Raw genomic sequence first — 21370 nt, forward strand, 5'->3', positions numbered from 1 at the left:
GCTTATGCTACGGACCATCCAAAACCACCCCATAAATACCCCACCAACCGGGAAGGTGTGTCCATCGACCTGAGGGAGACATAGGCTTGGTTCTGCTTCTGCCTCTGGCACTCTTCAACCCTCCTTCAAAGTAGTTGGCGTTGAGCGATTATGGCTGTCAGTTTCGAAAACATTTCCCATTTAGCCACATTTTGCAGCCCTGTTATCAATGGCCACCGACAGACGGACGGATGTGTGTGGGTGGGGTGGAGCTCCTACTCAATGCTCAAATCAAATTTTATGAAAGTTGACTCTTTCGTTGATTTTTGGCAATTATTTGTTGTGCGATTTCGAAATTTTGCTGTATTGTTGCGGGTAACTATGCGGATGTTAGGCTGCCAGGGCACGTAGCATGGGGCAAGGGAAGCGGCATGCAGGGGGAATGTGTTATATGCCTAGTGCATATCAAAGAGTTTTCTAATACAGTCAACAGATGTGAGCCAAACATAGTGCCACATAGTAATTCGATGATGACATTCGGAGTTTTAAGTGGAATTAACCCTGAATTTGTTCACAAAATCCTTCGAAAATTGTCCAATTAGAAGCTCATTTAATGGATATAATATTAAATGGCTGGGGCACATTTCTTGCTCTGTCTTCGCTCTCTTGTTCTGCTTTCAAACAGCTGTCAGAATATTTTGAATATGAAATGAGCAAACCCATTTGAAAGGGGTTCTATCTTTATCCCCTCTTTAACCCCCAATTAAAGCCCGCACGAATGACTTCCGATATTAATCACAAGCACGACAAGTGACTCACATGTGCATGGATTGTGCATTAATCTAATACATTAATTGATTTTAATTGATTCGCTGGCACAGCGGAAATATTAACAGTCTTAATCACAAAATATATTTATGAGTAGAGGAGATTTATTGCCCCAAGAAACAGAAACAGCAGCAGTACGGGCTCGGCTCGTAATGTTCTTATTACAAATGAAAATATGGCAGGGAGTGCTCATTGGATCTGTCTGTCTGGCAGTCTGTTTTCCCCCCAAAGCCATTGTTTATCCTCTGGACAAATGTTTATTCTCAGGTTCCCACTCAAACTTCCAGATTTATGAAACTGAAAGCAGAATAAACAACACTCCAACGGATCGCATGTTCCCGCTTATTGAAACCTCTGCCAGAAGGACCCCCACAGCTCCCCAGATGGTTGTCCCTCGTTAGTGCTTTTTGCTATGTGTGTGTCTGCTTTTGATGGAAGTTTGAAGCAGTCGTAAACAAATGCCAGTCCAAAAAGGCATAAACTAAATTACCGACAAAGTAGCAAAAACTACGAGGAACGAAACCCGTATGCCCATATACCATAAATGAGAGAACTTGCCACCAAGTTCAAGGCAGAATTTTGCTGGCAGAGATGTCTCAATGCTGCCATGTATATTCCACAATTTGTGGGGGAGCTGCTGGTGAATGGCTGGTGAAGCCGGCACACACAATAGACATGGCAATGGAAATGTATGCATAAAACACGACAAACAACAAAAACTGTAAGGGGAATATTTTATGTTTTTAAAAGTCGAACCATTATGTACCCTTTGAAGGAATTCTTTAACAGCTTTCGAGTTTTAATTAGAGTTTGTATTCAACTTCCAATTGAAGACTGGAAAAACAGAACAACTGACGATTAAATGAAGTAAAAGTAAAATCTGTTTTCGATTAGAATTATTTTAACAATTAAAATTGCCTCAGGGAAAACTTGAGTATTCCTTGAGTGGTTCTTGCAGCACTTAGTGGGTGGTTGTTGTGCCGCCACAAACCGCATGTCAAAGCGTTGATATCCCACATAAAATCAAGCGATAATTGTGGGTGTGGTGTGTGATGATCCACGAGAGCGTACCCTGCCGTACCGTGCCGTTCATGTCCATTCAAACGAAGCGTTCGTTGAGTCACAGAGGGTTGTGGGGGTGCAGGAGAGCGGAGAGCGGAGAGGTGTGCTGGATAGGGGGAGGGAAGTGGGAGCCAAATATCGCCGTTCATTCAAAGCGTTTCGCACGCATGGGGGGGAAAATCATTGAAGCCTGCAAATGGCTGTGACGTGGAAATGGCCGTTGGAAATTGTGGGATGGGTCTCTCAGTTGTAAATGTATCTGTATCTGTGTGTTACACCCTCGCCCATGAGCTGAACCTCATTTCAATTTAGTTGCCACAAAGCGCTGGCCGCAAACGCAGGCCTAAAAAGAAACTACAACAAAAATATTCGAACGTAAGGAAAATCCAACAGAAAAAATTGAACGAAATTTTGTGCGCGCTTTTTTGAGTTTTGTGTGTTTTTTGGGCCCTCCCGCTCTGGACTGGCGCTGGAACCTGGAAAGTCCAACTCTGAATCTGAATCTGGCTCTTACCTTTAGGCCCCCATTGCCAGGGTACGGTGGAGTACAACTATGTATTGATAAATTGCCAGCCAACGATTTCCGTCGTGACCTGTGCGCGTTATGCAAAAAATAAAAAACCAACAACAAAATGTAAATAAATATTAAAAATAATACACAAAAATCAACCAGAAAAGCCACGAGACGGGCGAGACACAGTGCCTTCCTTTTGTATGTGCCTTCCCCTGGTTTTTTATGTGGATTTTTGTTTTGTTCAGAGTGAAAAATGAAGTGAATCTCTGTCTCTTTCGTGAGGCTTTTGTTGTTGCAGCAGACACAGCAGAGAAGGAGGAATCATCGTAATGCTCGTAATAATAATAATAATAATAATGTAAACCGACAAATGTTCGAAGAGATTTTCCTTATTTATGAAAACAATAAACGCAACGCATTCGCCAAAAATAAAGAGGGGGACCCGCCATCCGCCAATTCTCCTGCAGCGCCTGCAACTGAGTCTCCCCTCTTGGTTGTCGATGCACCAAATGGATTGGCGGCACCACCACCGCTGGCAGTTTCCTGGCACGCATTTAATTTGCATGTGCATCGGACACAGACGTCGGAGGAGTAGACACTGCCCCGCTGCATCGATCTGTAAGGAGGCAGGCCATGGCTTATGTAATCTGGAAAATATTCATGAGCCAATATGCTCGTCGCCTCCAGCCGCAGTCGACATTGATCTGGCATTCGTCGTACGACTATCCGGCCATTCAGACGGTGGGTTTCTTACCTGATTTCTGCAACGTTCCCTCGTACCAATTGTGGGTGCACGTTTTCCCTTGCGCCCTTTTTATTGATTTAAATTGAGTCATTTTTCTCTCTCTCTCTCTCTCTCTCTCTCTCTCCTCTGCTGGCCACAAAAGTAATTGTGGATTAATGTGGCCTAAAGCTCAAAGGCTTTGCCTTTAAGTGAGCGCTCAAAAACAGATCCAAAACGTGGGGAGGGGAGTTCATATTTCTTGTTGGGGGGCGTGAAAGCTGATTTGTGATTAAACGTTGCTGCATTCCACTTCGTTTTGCTAAGGGAAGGAAGTTTCTGATACAAAGTTGGCGAAAGTTTGGGGCAACAGGTTTCCCCTTGAATAAAATGTTAGCTGTATCTGCACTCTACGAGATTTTCGCGTAGTGTATTTCCTGTTTGGTAAAACCCAGGAAGGAATCTCGCTGATATTTGATCTATATTTCATGTAATAGTAGTTAAAAGTCTTGCTTTCAATACAGTTCCATGAAGAGCGTGGCTCGCCACTTGCGACGCTTTCCTTGAAGCTCCTCAGCGGTCTTCGCCTCCTGCTGCTGCCGCTCAAAGAACTCTGTCCATTCCATCTGACTATCTAATGGTCCGCGATGTGGCTGCTTGATCGCTAAATGTATACGAGGAGCCGGAACGTTAGGTCTGACCAGTGCGCCACCCACAATTCGACGCTCCCAGAAGGCCTTGACCAGCGGTTGATGGTCTGTGCAGCTGTTCCTCAGTTGCAGGTTAAAGCGTGGCATACTAGCAGCGGTCTTGGATGTGGCAAGAAGTAGCTTGCCGACGGGCAGTCCACCGATTGAGCGGCAGTTGTTTGACATTTTGCGGAAATCGTTTGAAGGTTTGGATTAAAGTGAGGTGCGACAATGGAAGCCAAAAGTGTAATGTATGTTTATTGTTTATTTGATTTTCAAATATTTTGAGACGCTTTTCAAGGCATACTTTGATTCATTCACTCTTGCCATTCCAATTCCTTGGTATTTAGTTTTACTTCCTATTGCACTTCCTTCCTTTTGGGTCAAAAGATCAGATCATTCGGATAACAGCTATGTATATCTATGGATGATATCTCTTACCCAAAGCTTATGAGGTACAAAGGTTCAATGTTTCGGTGGTTTTTGCATGCCTAACTTCAAGTTACATCCATCCATCCATCCATCCATCCACGCAGTCCACAGATGGCAATGGAGATGGAGGGACGACTCAAAGTCTCGGAAAGAAAAAATTCCCACGTCGTGCGTGAGTGCGCACGGGAAAATATTAAACAGATTTTCCCTGAATCCATCTCTCTCTCTCTCGCTGCAGCTCTGTCTCTGTCTGTTTTTTGTGCACTCTCCATTGCATTTTCCTGCACATTTTCTCTGCTGCTTGTTGGCGGCTGTAAAAATCGCTCTTCAACTGCATTTAACAGCGTTTTTTTTTGGCTAAGATTCGCTTTGAAAGCCGTTCGTCGTTGCTGCTGTTGCATGTCGCAGACTGTTTTTTTTTTCTTCTCCAGAGCTACTACAGCTAAATAAATAAATAAATAAATATGCATGTGGCACACACACAAAACAATGTGGAAAACCGAAAATGAAAACGAAAACGAAAACGAAAACTGACGAGCGGATGCACAATCCTGCAGACCAAGACACCAGCTACTAGCCAAGTTAACAGGGAGGCAACATGCAGCAGGCAGCAGGCAGCGCAATTAGCCATCGAATCGGTTTTGGTTTGTGTACTTTTTGTTGTGGTTTATTAACCATCGATTGCTCCTCCTTGTGTCCTCGCTCTGCAGCGTCCGGGGGCCAACAAATGAGAGCCACTGATAAATATTATTAGCGGCACAAAACCCGCCACCAAAGGAGGCAACACTCGAGGGGTTGCCCAGGGGCTCGCTGCCACATTTGCCACCATAATCGCAATTTATTTAAATGCGGAGCGAAACGTACCAGCAGTAGTAGTAGTGGTAGTAGTTGCTGCTACTAAAGTTAGTTGGTCTACAATTAATATCGACATTTTAACACTTTGCGTTGAATTATTGCAACTACTTCCCCGCCATGTGGGCAGTAGGGGGATTGTTATTATCAAAATGTATCTGAAACGCGGGGCAGACATTCATCCGACAGTCATCCAGTCGCCGCTCGTTTGGTGGTCCAAAAGGTGCCAGGCTCCGGCTCCGGCTCCGGCTGCAGGTCTCCCCATCAATGGACAACTTTTTACCATGTCTGCAGCAGTTGCTGCAACTGCAACATCACTATCGACATTGGCTTTCGGTTTCATACCAAAATCTCGAGCATTTTTCCTTTGCTTACTTGCCGGCACTATCGCATTTCGTTAATGGGCGGGAAATGCAACTGTCAACGCAGTCGAATGTCAACAACTGGAGTACCCCAAACCGATGTTCAAGTGATTGAATAATGAACCGTGATCCGTGCATCATGCAAGCACAGGAATCACAGGAAACAAGTCGAGAAACAAGTTTCCCCATAAAGTCTTCCTTAGCCTTTTGCTGCTTTCCAGTTACTGTGAAATTGAAGTCTAAACAAACTCTTTCCAAGGTCAAACTGCTGTGTAATGTGAAGCCATGGGAATGCCTGTTAATTGTTACAACAATGATGAGACTTTAATGGAATTTCCATAACAATAGACGGGGGCAGACGCTCGATAATTTGTAGCTTATTAAATCAGGGAATTCTTAAACATAATCGTACTCGTAGGAATTTCAACTTCAGAGCGACTTTCAGCGTGAACTTCGAATAAGAAACTTGCAGTTTACTTTAGAGAAAAGTTAAGAGGGGAAACTGACATCAGATGAGTCCTAGAAAAATACTTCCAACACTTGCCCTTGGGGTAAACATCTGCCAAACAAATTGAAAAACTCAAAGCCTCACCCCAACGAATAATTAAATAATTATTTCAAACAGAAAGATAAAACACTAAATCCTCAAAATTATTACACTTTTTGGTTAAATATTCGCGGTTTTCGTAACACAAGAAAACTTTCAACTAAACCTTTAAGCGAGTCCCGCAAAATGTCCAACAACTGGCGCCCAATTGGCGGTCTACCCATTCGCAAGGTGCTTCTTGCCACATCGAAGACCTTTGGCCTCCAGCTGAGGAACAGCAGCACAGACCGTCCACCACTGCCGCTGGTCAAGGCCTTTTGGAAGCGACGAATTTTAGATGGAACATCGGTCATACCCAACGCTCCGGATCCTCGGAGACAACTGACGCTTAAGCAGCCACATCGTGGGCTATTCGATATGCAGATTGAATGGGCAGACTTCTTGGAGTGGCAACAGCTGCAGCAGAAGACCGCTGAGGCGTTCAAAGGGAAGCGTCGCAAGTGGCGTGCCGCCCTCTTCTTGGATGAGCTTACCGATGTAGAGCCATAGACAAAACCAAACGAACTTTTCTGCTTTCCATACTTTGGGTATTCAAATAAACATTTTAAAATCAAAACTCCCACTCCCAAGAGCTAACTTTTTGATTAAAAATTGTTTTCTCTGCCGAAAAACAACGACTACATCTGTAAAATGTAATCGCTTTAATCGCTTTAGTAAATGAGAATTCATTTTTCTGTCTTGTTCAATTATAATTTCGTTTATGTTTTTGCTATTATTTTGTTGTGTACCAACGGTCGTGTATGCAAATGGTTTTTCCCATTGCGGCATGCCCCGTGCCGCCAAAAAACGGTTTCTCTTTCGATGAATGGCCATAAGACTGGTCCGTGGTGCCTGGTGCCTGGTCCATGGTCCATGGTCCATGGTCCAGGGGTTAGGCCATGCCACCATCAAACCCATTAACGACACGCATTCACAGTCATTTTCAATTTCGTGGCTGGGCTGTCACTTAATTTGGGAGCAGTTGCAGCAGCAGCAGCAGCAGCAGCAGCAGCCACCCACGCCAAGCCGAGCCACTCCAAGCCACGCACTGAGCCAGCCCCCCACTAAAGCCTTTTCTATGGTCTCTCCCTCTCATAGAAGTCTCTCTGCGGCAAATGCAATTTTCACTACCTACGTGGACAGAGCTCCAGCTCCTCCCCCGCTTGGTCTTGGAGTTGGCTGGGAAGCTGGCGCCCCGTTGGACTCGTACCGAAACCGTCTAACAAATTAGTTACTGACACAATATATTTTCTGTGTGTGTATCTATCTCTGTGGCCTGTCTTTCGACTGTCTTTCTGCTATCAAAGTCACACGCAATCAATTTAATTTGTTTGGTGGGCAGCAAAGCTACAGGCAGATGCCGGCAACTGGCACTGGCATTGGCACTGGCACAGGTGTTGCTCCTCCGTAGTGCTGCTCCCTGCCTGTTCCTAGTGATGTAGACCGAGGTGGTTGTCCAATTAATACAAGAAAATGCAGTCATAATGTTTTGATTAGCACAAATGTGACAAGAGATGCATAAAAATTAATTTCCAATCTTGTTTTCGGTCGCTTCTTCTGTGATTTACGAGTGGATTGAATGCGATGGGACGCCCGATGTGGATGTGGGTCACTGTTGTTGTTGTTGTTGTTGTTGTTGTTGTTGTTGTGTGGCGTTAGGTGAAACCGTGGATGCGTGAGAGCCAGACGTAGAAGTGGTCCAAATCGGATTGCCCCAAGGTTGAGCTTTTGGTTTCGACCTTCCTTTAATGGCTTGTCGCTGTCCGAACAAACTAGTGCAACATTTTCGATTTCCTTTTGATGGCGCGACCATAATTTGAACAGCGGGCTAGCTGCAGCAGCCGCAGCCCCTGCAGCAGCGAGCGAAGACCGAATAACCGACGACCCACTGCCCAAGACTCCGCCTCACGCACCAACAGCCACAAACGCCCCCAGGCGGCAGCAGAGACCGACCAGATTGGAGCCAGAGAGCAATTAATTGATGAACAGTGTCCAGCCACCTGGTCAAGAGTTTGGCATGACAGCAAATTGCATTTGCCCCGTGCGCTCTCTCTCTGGGCTTGCTCCCCTAACCCTCCCCCTCCACTGTTGATCGTCGAGTGGAGTGCGTGCCATTGCCATTGCCATGGTCATTGGATCCAGTGGCAGACGACAGCAAGCGCAGCAGCAGCCAGTCCAATGGGTTGGAATGCGCCAAGCCAGAATGATGCGAAACACTGCAAGAAAAGGAGGGAAACTGAGAGAAGAAACAAGAACATTTTGGTGAAGATTCAAGGGAAGACGAAATGTGAATTGAAATTCAGCTTGAAGTGGAGTTAACTGTCGCAATTGTTTTATCTGTTGATCTGCATTTCATTTGCGAGCATTGCACACACTCTCACCTTTGCTCTCTCTCTCTCTCTCTCTCTCTCTCTCTCTCTTCATTCTTCTTCCCATTGATCTCTGCCAGCAAAGCATTCAATCGCGCTCTCCATCTATCACTCCATTGCTCTCTCTCTCTCTCTCTCTCAGCAATGCATCGCGCTATGTGAGCTTTGGGAAAGCTCTCGCTCTCTTAGCAAATGCTCAACTCTCTCGTGGGAGGAGGAATAGGGAATACAGAACATTCAAACGGCACATCCTACACTGCTGCAGAGTTTTATTTCCGCATTATTCTTTTATCTGTTCCCCTACAACTGCCCTCCCATTTTCGGACAGTGCATGCGCTCCATGAGAGAGTGAAAATAATGAATGGGTTTCAATTTAATGTGTAATTGCACTACTTTTTCATGAATGAGAACCAATTCAAATCTCAATCTGGCAACCGGCATTGCACACCTCTTTCTCCCAGTGCATGCGGCGGCCCAAAAACTAAATTATTGATGATATATTTATGGGTATTTATTGGCGGTGGCACTTCAAAGTCGCCCGTCGCCCGAACAAATTGTGCAAATTTATAAGCGCTCTGGAAATCTTTTGGAAATCGCTGCGGGTCGCCGGCGTACGACCACTGTGCGAGTGCGAGCATCTGTAGCTGGGCATGCGCAGGCATTCCGCCCGAGGGCGACATCTGGCGGCAAAGGCTAACATACCATCGAGGACTGGCAGGACTTGCAGAACTAGTGGCTAGTGTTGAAGACCGGAATTTAGTTGCTAGCGTGGCGTGGGCGTCGATAGGTGAGAAAAAAAGAAAAGAAAAGAAAAGAAGCGGTTGGAAAAACTGAAATGGAAAATTCATTTGTTCGGTGCCGCACAATGTCGCATTGTCAGGGCAAAAATACTTTTGGTAAATACCACAACCAAAAAAAAAAACAAATGTAACATGCCCCATGGCATTGTTATGCCCCGCAGTCTGTGTGTGTTATGGTCAAATATTTGGGGGCACAAAGGAGACGCCCGCCCCGTCCACTTTCACTGCAAATTTGCGGCTGTGCGGCTGTGCCTGTGTTTGTGTGTGTCTGCAAGAAAGTGAATTCTACTGTGCTACACTTGACCTATGACAATCGACAAACGGCAACGACATCTAACGAACAGCAAGCTGCAACTGCAACAGTAACGAACGTTTGACGTTTCATTTGATTGTCATGCAATGCAGTTGCCCCTGCCACTGCCACTGCCACATGCGCCCCATCCCTTTTCGCGAGTCAAGTCGAGTCTTGTCTTGTGGATCAATGCTGTCCCCAATTGATTTCTGTTTAACTTCTGAACATGCAACAAGGCGTAGCACAGTCCACCCCGCAGCTGCACCGTGTGACAGCATGCCATGAGAAAGTGCAAAGAAATTGGGACTAAAATATGCGAAAGGGGGATAAAGTTCGGAAAGTCAAGGACATGTTTGTGTCTCGTAGAGTAGATCTCGGAAATAGTAGCAAAAGCAACAAGAATTTGTGTTGTATAAGAAGAGAGAAAAGGAAAAAGATCTAACAATAAATGATAAACCATTTGGGGATAATTATTTCCATGTGTTAAGGAAGAAGAATTCTGGAAGAGTTCCTCAAAAGGAACGGAATGAGTAAAGGAATGTACAGGCTCTATCTTCTTCGCTTATTGTAGATATTGTTTTCAGTTCAACAACTTTCAATTTCAATGCATTTTCTTGTAGCTTTAATATCAATCTTAGGGAAATCCAAGAAATTTCAAGCATCAGGCTGTCAAATTGAAACTCATTTGGCTCGCTTTGAACAATCTTTATATAAATTTCCGTTTTTTTTCTAAGTATTCTCCTCACCTTCTATTGCCCCACTGTCACTGTCTCTATTGCTGCCAACCCCTCTGTGTTGGTTGCCCCGAGCAACCGAATGAATTGTGTTTAATGCGGCTCTTTGGTGGCACGGGTGGCACCATTGCATGCGGTGCCACAAGCCGAAGCCCAAAGAACTTTGGCCCATTTGAAATGCGGCAATTGTGTATCTGGCAGATACACACACACACCCTACCTGAGCCCGCACCCCTCCCTTTTTGGTGCACTCTGAACTTCATTTCACACGTGTCTACAGTTTTTGTATATTTACCGATTCGATTCGATTCTATTTGCAGGCCGACGACACGAACATTGAGGCAGGGCCAACGCCAACAGTGGGAGGAGAGGGAGAAGCAGGGATCACCGAGAGCCCCAAATTAGCAGAAAAGGAGGAGAAGCAGAGGAAGAAGGCGGCAAAGGGGAAAGAGCAGCAGTTGGGCGAGATCTTGGTGTCGAATGACACGCAAATCGATGTCTCAGTGGGACACACGAGTGTGCCCCAGGAGGAGGTAAACACGGGAATGGCGAACACAGGGAACGAGGCCAACAGGCCAGCGCCCATAGCTCGCAATGAGGAAGACGGGGAGGACATGGACATGTACGACGAGGAGGTGGAGGTGGAGGAGGATCCGGATCCAGTGGTGGCAACAAATGCTAATTATGTGTGCTGTCAATACCCAGCAACAAGAGGCAGCCCCAACAATGCTGTGGCAACTTTGAACCGCGGCACATCGCGGGTTCGCGAATATCTCAAGAAGTGCAGGCAACGCTTAACGGGTCAGCCGCAGCCGCAGCCACAGCCACAGCCAAAGACTACGACTACGACTACGACTACGACGATAATAATGATCAGGAATGAAGCTGCCACAGCCATGGCAGTGGAGAAGGAGGAGTCGTCGTCGTCGGAGGATTTCTGTTCGGATGATGCCTCCTCCTCAGCGTATGCGGACACAATATCCATTGACTGTAGTCTCAGGGCAGAGTCCCAGCAGCAGCAGCAGGCGGTCCACCAAGTGGAAATGCATGCCATACCCATGCCTGTCCCTGCCGCTGCCGCTGACGATGTTGTGGTACGTAAGCAGCCACAAGGAAGATTTTGGTGCCCTTTTTCTTACCACCCTTTCCACCCAATTGCAGGCCGGCGACAAAGGCAAGGAGATGGTGGAGCAGCACGAGGATATGAATGTGGATATGGATGTGGATGTGGAAGTGGACGCCATGCTGGCTCAACTGATTGACAGCCATCTGTCGCACATTTATCCCGTCTACTGGGCACGCACGCGTGCGATATTAATCCAGCAGGCACGTGAGCGTCTCGACTGCGCCTTCGATGGTAGCCTGCAACGCTTCGAGCAGCGTTTCCTATGCAAATTTGCACAAATTGCCGCCACACTGCGCGCCGCTCATCAAATTGGCGAGGTAAGTGCTCGCCCATTGTCGTAAAGCATTCATTCCTAGAGCAGCGAGTAATCCGAGTAGAAGATATATCATTTACGAGCCAGCAAAATTAGCCGCTGAGGAGCAATTTTGTGCCCTGGCAATGAAGTTCTTTCAATCGGAGTTAAATTTACTTTGACTTTTGGGTTGGTTTTCCCAGCTACAAATTGTTGGAATACTTAAGAGTGCAGCTGGTAGGGAATAGGACACTTAAAGTGCTCTCTTGAGGGTATAAATATTTGCATAGATTTATTCTTGGAATGGGGAAATTGTTTGAGAAACGCAAAGAACTGAGTGGGGAAGCCTAAAATTGTTTCGAAGTGGGCATATATTGTGCCCAAACTACCTTTGGAACCTTCAAAGTTGTTGTTTATATCTCTAATTAATATCTTTTATTACTAAAATCTCTCAATATCATCAAATTTGATCGAAATTCACTTTGCCATTTCCGTTTCGTCTGGCTAACAGCAGTGCTGCTGTGAGCGCTAACAGCCGCTGTTAAAATAGGTCGAAATCAACTGCAGCCGCTTACCAACTGTTAACTCTGCGCTCTCTCGTGCTTTTATGCCAATTCGTTTGCGACTCTCTCTCTCGCTTCGCTTAACAGCCGCTTGTTGATTGAATTGCAGTGCCTAACAACAACAGTTGAGAGTTCATATGTAAACTGTTAGGCTAACAGCAGCAACAGCCTGGCTCCATCTGCGTCGCTGCGGCTGGCGGAGCTCCGTTAAACTTGATTTTGATTTTGCGACGCGCAGTCGTGTGTGCGGCAGAAAACTAAAAAACGTTAAGCGATTCCCGAACCGAACCGAACCGAACCACGGATAGCAGAGCCTTGCAAAGTTCAGAGTATCTTCGTTTTCGTGTAGTTTTTTCGCAGCGCCCGCCCCAAGAAATTCGCGCAGAGAAAGAAATAAAAAATGCAAATAAATTCGCAAATATACGCAAAGTGGTGAATGAATGGAATTGGCATTGGAATTGGCAGTGGAATTGGAATCTCTGTTAAACTAGTGCCTTGAAAATACTGGGAAACGAGTGTGCCTTCGAATGTTGTGATGTTTTTTTACTAGAGAGAAAGAGGAATGGAATAATCGTAAAATACACAACAAAAAATCCAAGAGAAAAGGATAAAAGTGCCCATATAATAGCATCAAGCATCCAGCATCTATTTTGTTATATCGATAGAAAATTAACGACAAACCGCGGCATAAATCAACGGATTCCCTTTTCTAACTTGGATTTGCTGGAGGTAATACTGCTCGTATCTGATTTCTGGTTTTCCTACGCGATCTAACGATCAGTCCAAAGATCGTTAAGCTGACCATCATTTATGGCCAATAATTGTCGAGTGTGTCGAGTGTGCTGAGTGTGCTGAGTGTCGGGTATCGCGACCCTGACCTCAGAGTCATTTCATTAAAAATCAATTGTTTTTCCACACTCAATTGGCAATTTGCATACTTATTACACACTCAAACACTACGATAAAGAGCAGGCCAGCGGAAGCGTCCTTCGCGGCAGCCCACGCGGCTAGAATCCAAAGACCACTCGCTCAGCGAAGGGGCTTCGTCGTGGCTAAGTCAATGACAACAAAAAGTACAAGTACAAGTGTGGGTTGTCTGTGGCTGCTGCCTTCGAGCGCCCCTTCTAAGACTTCTAGTCATGACCATAAAATGGTTCTTAGCGCTGCTTATCAGTGCCCGCGGACCCCATGAATGTGTGTCTGTGTCTGTGTCTATGCCCGTCTAAAGTGTAATTTATGATCATTTTTGTTGTATTTTTGTTGTAACGCATACGCACTGTGTGGCACATCTGTGGGAGGCTGTTTGCTGCGTGACCTACTTGCTGCCTGAGCGCGAGTTTATTTGAATCAATCAGACGGCCACATTTGCTGCTGATTTGCTGGAGTCGTAAATGTCTGTTTGCCCCGCCACAGAGCATTGCAATTTGCCCTCGCAACTCCTTGCATGTTAATTGCCTTTTAATTCGTTGCATGGTGCTGCTCCATAGCTGAGATTGCCCAAACGGGGCACGTTCTGTAATTTAATTCGGTTTCTGCGCAGACGCGCAGCCACAGCACAAAAGGGCTGCCCCTTACTTTGTTCTGAGAGCGGAAATTGTGTATTAAGTGGAAACCTAAAAAAAAACTAAAGGGGAAACACACACAGAAAGCGAATGCTGGAGTGCCACAGGGGAGGAAGGTACAGTCGGAGTGAACTTTAATTCTGCTTTTTTGTTTGTATTTCTTTTGGTTGGAGGGGAACACGGCATATCACTTAGTGGCACAGCAATTACGATTAGGCGCTGGCCCATGGGCTACCGTGTGCGTGGAGTGTCCCATCAATCCCAGCAGCAGCAGCAGCAGCAGCAGCAGCCACAGCCACGGATTGGCTGCTCTTACGATTTGTGTTTGCAATAATTTGTGCAGGAAAAAGTGCTTTGAACTGTGTGTTGCTTTGCCCGAACAGACAAACATGATCGGCATTTGTTAGCGATAATGAATTGAACATTTCTGCAAAACATGTTTGTACATAATTTGTATGCAACAGAGACTCCACTTGGCTGCTCGCAGATATCTATGTGTGTTGGTCTAACTAAGAGCATCTGGCAAAGGCATTTGCTGTTTGTTTTTGCCAGACGAAGAAAGAGAGCCAGACCCCAGGGGACTGGCCATGAGTACAGAGAGAAATGTGTTAGTTTGCGTGTGTGTGTGCAAAAGTGTAAAGTGCATATTTATGGCTTGCATAAAATAACTTGTAGAAATGCACTCGCCAACTGCTCCATTCAGTGAGTGCAACACGTGCTTCAATGAGCAAATGGCCATCACATATCACATCATCATCTCCTGCTTGGGGAAGGAAGTTGTCCGTTTCAGGATACGCGTACGAACGATGATATGTGACTGAATTCACCAATGACTAGAGTTCAGTGGAATCGGATTGGAGTGCACTAAAGCCCATACATTGAATGGTTTTATTATGCAAACTTAGAGATGGCAGATTTTATTTTGACAGATAAGATAACTTTGTGATGTTGAATTTGTATGGCGTTTTAATGGCTTAATGTCTGTAGGAATATTGTGAAGTAAGCATAAAAGCTTGTTGTAGCTCTTGAGCAGTGAAGGAAGGAGCTTAATGAGTGTTTTGTGGGACTTTTTGCATTATTGTTGCATTTTTAAATATTAAATTATTAAAGCTTTATGGCTATAGATTGTTAAAAATGCGCAATTATGCAACAAAGAGCTCTTACAAATATTATAACCAGAAGTTCTTATGGCTTTCATTCACAATTCTCAGAAATTTAGGAACGTGAAATTTAAAACAATTTTTTTTTAAGGAATTTCATCATAAAATTTAATGTTTAAAAAGGCTTTAGAAGGCTGTAGATACGTTAATCGCCACTTTGAAATGCCTCAAATAGCTTTGCAGAGTTTCATAATTTATAATCTATAATTTAAAATTAGTTTTCTTACCGTTTTTCAAGGCATTTGTTGTATCTGGCATCTCGCATCACCTTGATGATAGTCATGAAAAATGTATCTTGTGGTTGGCTCGAGACATTCCGCAAAGTGTCGTCTGGCAATCCAAGAGGAACACAGGAAAAGACGCCAACAATGTGCTGCGTAATGACAGCTGACGAACTAAACAGCTAAAGATACAGACACATTAGCGCGGACATAGATACAGATAGAGATGGAGATAGTTTTGCCACTTGATTATAAAATACTTAGTCATAAATGCAGCAGCTCCATGAACCGCTCCGCGAAGCCCCACCCCACCCCGCCCAGAGATTAAGTTTCAAAGGGGAATGGCAGCTGGCTGGCAATAGATACACAAAAATGCATCCAGCAGTGGCGAGTAGCCTTGAATTATTCAGGCGCGTGTGTGATTCGCTTAGTAATTAACCCAGGCACAAAAGCCGCCAATGCCCCGCAGGCGATGAGTCGCCCGTTTGCGGACGGGAAGTGGGGATGAGGCAGGCAGGCGCTGCGCTCGTCAAGTGGCAGACACCGAATCCACACGGGCAGACACAACCTTTTTTGTTCCTTATATTCTGTGTCTCTTGTTGTCTGCTCATCATCGTGATTATCCTCATTATTATGATGTGTACATTGTCTTTGCTTTCCTTTGGTGCCACAAGTATCTAAGTATCTGTGTGTGTGTGTGTGTGCGTGCTTCAACGGGAGGTGAATGCTTCCTGCAATGCCAACAGGTAGACAAAGACAAAAGGCAGACGTGAACGTCTGTTGGCTCTTGCCTGTTGGCTGTTGTCTGTTGGACGTGGGAATCGACTCGCCTGCTCGAACGCTTCAAGCACAACCAAATAGTATCTCTCTTTACCCTATACAAACGAAGCCGTCAAATTCGAATACGAATGACTGACAAGAGCCAGAGCCCTGCACAGGCAACTGGCAACTTCCCGTTGCTCCCCGCCACGACAACTATTTAGACACGCTCTAATAAATGGTTCAATAATAAATTATCTACCAGTTTGGGTGCAGGATTTCGCTTCGTTTCGGCCTCACGTTATTTGTGCATTTGTCAAGTTCAAGCGTAACTCTCTCGCCACAGAGCTTGGTGGCGACCACCAAAAAGGAAAACACACCTGAGGGCCCACCACTGAGTAGGATGTCAGATTGCGCCACCTTCGTGATTTGTGGCTTAAGGGCACATGTGCGGCACAGAGAGCACCAAGCCAGGGGACAGTGTCTTTGTGACTCCTGAATGTCCAAGACCAAGACCAAGACCAAGACCAAGACCAAGACCAGGGCTTTGGCTCTGACTCCGCCGCTGGATTAGCATTGAAATTGACTTCGTGCTGGGCTCATTAAAAATTGACGTGCATAAAGTTTATTTCGATTTGTTGTAGGAAGAGAGTCTTAGCCTCCACCTCCAGCTCTTGCTTACAGAACAGAATTACATTTCGTGGCTTTGCCACAGCCACAGCGGAAAAGTATTTCCTAGAATTTTCACCGAAAAGGAAAACAATCAAAAGAATGGAAACGAAATGAATGTTGTTGGCTGGCTACTCGTTTTTCCTTTTTCACTTCCTTATTGGAAATACCCTTTTGGGCTGGGGGGAGGGAAGCGTGGCAATGTTCTACGGTTATTTTGCTTTTTTTAATGCGTTTTCTGTCGATGCATTAACAAGTTTTATGAACGTTTTTGGAATTGATGTGGCCAGCAAGTTTTTCAATTACAGTTGGAACGCGGAGGGGTGGGGAGGGGAGAGAGAGAGAGCGAAACAGCTGCAGATGGAAAGACAGATACAGAAACACAGGCAAAGAGCAGAAGATCAGAGCAAAACACTCTGCCAGTCATCAGTTTCAGATCTTCATCATTGTTGCGGTGCTGCTGGCGTCGTCGTTTTCTGTTATTATGCCATAAAAACTCGTTTTCAGCTGATTTCAGCCGCACACCTCACACCCCACAGCCTCCAGTCGGTAACGAAGTTCATGATCAGCTGTGAGCGGAACGTGGAACATGGAACGTGGAAAGTGGCCAACACTCAAGTGGCTCTTCTCCCAGTCGTTTCAGCAGAACATCAGTTGTGGCTGTGGGTACCGGTTTTTGCTGTTACTCGATCGACAATTGCTCTCGTAATTGAGAGGAGTCTTCCCCCCACCCCGCTCTGCTGCTGATGTAACTTGCAACAGCTTTTGTTGCTTTGTGCCTGCTTTGATGTTGCCACACCAAATCGAAACGGAACGGAACGGAACGGAACAGTAAAGATCTTTTTCGCAATCCCTATAGGATTTCAACACCCAATGAGGCACTTCCTGTGCCCCGAGAGCGCCATCCAGGGAGGCAGACACTGGCAGACGTTCCAAGAACATTTCGCAGAACGTTTCTGCTGTTGTGGCACATTCCGGCCGTGCAGCATGCATGACAGCCTAGACCTGATCTATTTTTGGCGCAGCTCCACTGCCTCCCCCTCCTAACAGCCGCTCTCCCTGTGCTAAAATTCTGCCATATGCATAAGGGGTGCACAACCATCCATCGGTCCGTACATATATTTATATCTTGAGCTCTCCTTCGCCCCCGCGAGCAACACAAACAATTTGTAGGTGTGGCCACATCGAATCGCTATGGCTGTGGCTGTGGCAGGGGCATGGACACGGACATGTGGCTTGTGGCTTGTGGAATGACGATGATGGTGGTGCCGATGACATGCCACGCCGTTTGATGGTCGCTCCGCTCTCTGTGGCAGATCAAGCGGAAATGTGACGTCGCAATGAACACAAAAAAACTGCGAATCGCTTTGTTAATGCAAAAGTTCAAAGCTTTTTTCTCCTGCACCAGAATGTGGCAGTTGCAACTGGCTCTGGATTTGTGTTGTTGATTTTGCACTGCAAATGGTGCCGGAAGATGGATTTAACGATGGTTTATACATAGAATTGGCTGAATCTCTGGAGTGTTAATTGATAAAAGCAGGAATTCGAATTAGAGCAGGAAGCTTGCAGCAAGAAGGAAGTGCAGACAGCAAACTGAACAATTTGTTTGAACTGAAAACTGATCATTGGAGGGGTAGAAACTCTAAGAAATATTCGAATTGCTATTTTTTATAGCCTGCGACTGTCTCTCTCTCTCTCTCTCTCTCTCTCTCTGCCAGTGTGGCTTAGCTGTGAAGGGTTGATTTGTTGTGTCCCTTACTCTCTTCATTGCTGGCTCTCTTCCAGTGAGATTTGCAGTTGTTATGCAATTAAGAAATATTTCAAAGCTCAAGTTAAAGAAATCCAAAGAAATTTCAAAGATTTCACCTACCAAAAGCATCCCAAAATTGTTTGAAGACACAAAAATTGCCCGACAATGGCTGCCCGTCACCAAAGATTATTAAATAATTGTCCAGCACTCTCGGCCATTACTCAATTTCTATGGCAACTCCAGCCTAACTGATTCATCAGCTGCTTCAAGGCTTCTGCTTCGCTTGGCTCTGACGAAGAATGTTATCTGATTTGGAAATTTAATTGAATAATTTAATGAATGAAACAAAACACGCAACAAACAATTTGGCAATAGATTAAATGAAAGATGAAGTAAGCAGCGAAATCAATTGCCAAAAAATAAACAAAAAGAAAAACAAACGGCTAAAGGTTTCTCCCAAAGGCCGAGGTCGCCTTGCGGATAACAATTATCGACTGCCGTGGGGGGCGCTCGTCGTGGGCTCAGGTGTGGCCCTTTATCTTTTTGCACAACAAATTAATTATGGTTAGAGCTGCAGAAATTAAGAGAAATACTCCGCTGAAATGATTGCCAATAAGCGCAACGAATGGCCAGTGCGGCGGCAGGCAGCAGGCAGGCCAGCGGCCAACAAGTTGTCTGCGTTTTTCTACTGTAAATTATTAAGCAAAACAAGCCAAGTGCCGTGCCGGTCTGTGTGCGCGCCTTTTGCATGCGTAATTCTCGCCGACTCTCCACACACCACGGTGGTCCTCAACGATGCCTTGTCTGTCGATGATCCCCCACCCCCACCAGAAAACGTTGTATCCAAAAGCGAAGCCAAATCCGTGTACGACTGCTGGCTGCACCCGCATTGAATAATTGCCCATAGGCCCCTAGGTTGGGGCGCCACACGCGCCGGGATATGTGTGTTTGCTGTTGCTTCAGATATGCGAATATATATATATATATATATATCGGGATATCTGCATATATGCTAATGCCCAGAGAGACCATTCCATGTCGGCTTGATTACTCATACACACCAGGCAGGCAGGCAGGCAGGCAGGCAGGCAGGCAGGCCGTCTTGGCTTGACTTCCCTTTGAGTCCCCTGTGCCTGTTGATGGCATTTTTTGTGTATTTAGTTTTCAACATCAAAGGCGTGGGAATGGGCTGGCTGCTACGCATATGACTGATGATGGAATGATATATACACGCTCAGGATAACCCAGACAAATCCTCGAAGAAAAAAGAGCGGCAGATTTATGGCCTCCAGCGAGGGGCTTGCCGTTCGGCGTTCGGCGTTCGGCAAAAAGCACTCAAAAAGCCCAAAGGCAAAGGCCAAATGCCGCCAATGGAACGGAAATTTGTCGCCCCACAACAAATTGTATAAAAAATACCAAAAAATGACACAACAAAAACGAGAAGAAAGAGAATAGCAATCAGAATGCGGTAACAAGAACCAAGAGGAGATGCCTTTTTGTATCTTTGGCTGATGGCTTTCAAACACTCTATTTTGGTTTTTATTGGATTTCTAGAGTTCTGGGAAATGTTTTAGGCTGCGGCTTGCCTTTGCCTTTCCTGCTGTGGGTTTTGATATGTTTATTTGATGTTCTGGGGAAATACTCCATCAGAAAACAATAGATGATGGGGGAATTTGGATCAGAAGTGGATAGAATATTCAATGAATCATTGTATGAAGGGTTGGAGTTTGAATATTAGCGTTAATTACTTTTGATAATTCCTACTTGCTGTAGAGTATCTCTTGGGAATTGAAAAATAAATGCAACTTGACATTGAACGGCGCAGAAAATTCAGAGCAGAAAATTCAGAGCAGAAAATCGAAAACGTAAAGCTGGAGTGGGGGGGAGCTTGAAAGCTTTGACCAGGGACTGTGCCTGTGCTTTGGGGTTGGTTCCATTCCATCCCAGACAAGCGACGAACGAGAGAACGCGAACTCGGAACGATGACAATGACAAGCGGCGGCGTCCGAGCGACGCGCGCATTTGGGTCAATGACGATGACGATGAAACTGAAACGTAACCGATTCCAATGATTTAGAAGGCAGACTTGAAGAGCAGGCAGGGAGCAGGGAGCAGGGAGCAGGGCAAGCAATCAAGCAGAAAATGTTACGAAAAATCATTATTTTAGCATGTGGCGGCGACAGCGATACAATACTTATGCCTAACCGAAAAAAAAAACTGCAGGGGCAGGGGAGAGTGAAGTGAAGCTCCCTCCGCCAGAGGAAGTGCAGACTTTGTCGTTGTGTGTGGTGTGGTTTGGTTTTTTTTTTTTGTTTTTTGTCATTCGGTTGATCGGCGATGAACATTTTGTTCAATCGATTGTAAACGATGCGTTGCGATCGTTGAGATTCGGTTTCGATTCGTTTCGTTTCGATTCGATGCGATCGTTTCTGCGGCTTTGATCAAATGACAAAATTGATCATTTTCTGTTTGAATGGATATCTTCACGGGCACCCCTCTCGCTGTCCCTCGTGCGACAACAATTGATTTATGCTTCAGTGTGTTTGCCCCTGCTGTATCTCTGTGGGGTCTGTGGTCTCTCCCTGCTCTGTGGCATGTGCAGCAACAGCAACAGCAACAGCAACAACAGAAACAGAGCCCAAAAACGCTTTGTTACCAATAAAATCAAGCAGAAATTCAAGCTATAAATCAAGCAGCCAGTGCGCATTGCGCGCACCTTTTTTTCTATCTTTTTTGTTTTGTTTTGTTTTGTTTTGTTTTTGGTGTTTTTTCTTTGTTTTCCCAAATGCAAAAAGGAAATCTATCTGGCAAATTAGCAACCAAAAATGCGATGGCAACATTTTGCGCTTTTGTTGCAACAATTAATAGTGAGTGCGGGGCGCAGGGTTACCCTGCTGGTCGCTGTCTGTTGTGCGGGGGCGGAGCAGTGCGGCTGGGCTCTCAGAGTCTCTCTCTCTCTCTCTCTCAAAATTCGATTTCACATTCCCGTAGGGGTGAAATCTGCGTTTCGTTTTTTTTCTGTTTTTTTGGCTGAAACGCTGAAAGGGT

The 21370-nt window shown here is 45.5% G+C and overlaps 1 protein-coding gene across 6 annotated transcripts in view; it reads left to right on the forward strand.

Annotated features, from left to right (window-relative positions):
* LOC117579851 (pleckstrin homology domain-containing family G member 4B) overlaps positions 1 to 21370 on the forward strand; it is an 85496-nt gene that overhangs the window by 40007 nt on the left and 24119 nt on the right. For 2 of the 6 annotated variants that reach the window (XM_034265953.1, XM_034265949.1), the window contains 2 exons: positions 10541 to 11314; positions 11382 to 11663. In XM_034265953.1, coding sequence (XP_034121844.1) covers positions 10541 to 11314; positions 11382 to 11663 — 1056 coding nt within the window. Of the gene's footprint in view, positions 1 to 2496; positions 2504 to 3028; positions 3125 to 10540; positions 11315 to 11381; positions 11664 to 12691; positions 12931 to 21370 lie in introns of those variants that run through there. The other 4 variants (XM_034265952.1, XM_034265954.1, XM_034265956.1 and 1 more) reach the window with 4 other exon arrangements.

The sequence above is a fragment of the Drosophila guanche genome, unplaced genomic scaffold (assembly GCF_900245975.1).
Source record: "Drosophila guanche unplaced genomic scaffold, DGUA_6, whole genome shotgun sequence".
Lineage (NCBI taxonomy): Eukaryota > Metazoa > Arthropoda > Insecta > Diptera > Drosophilidae > Drosophila > Drosophila guanche.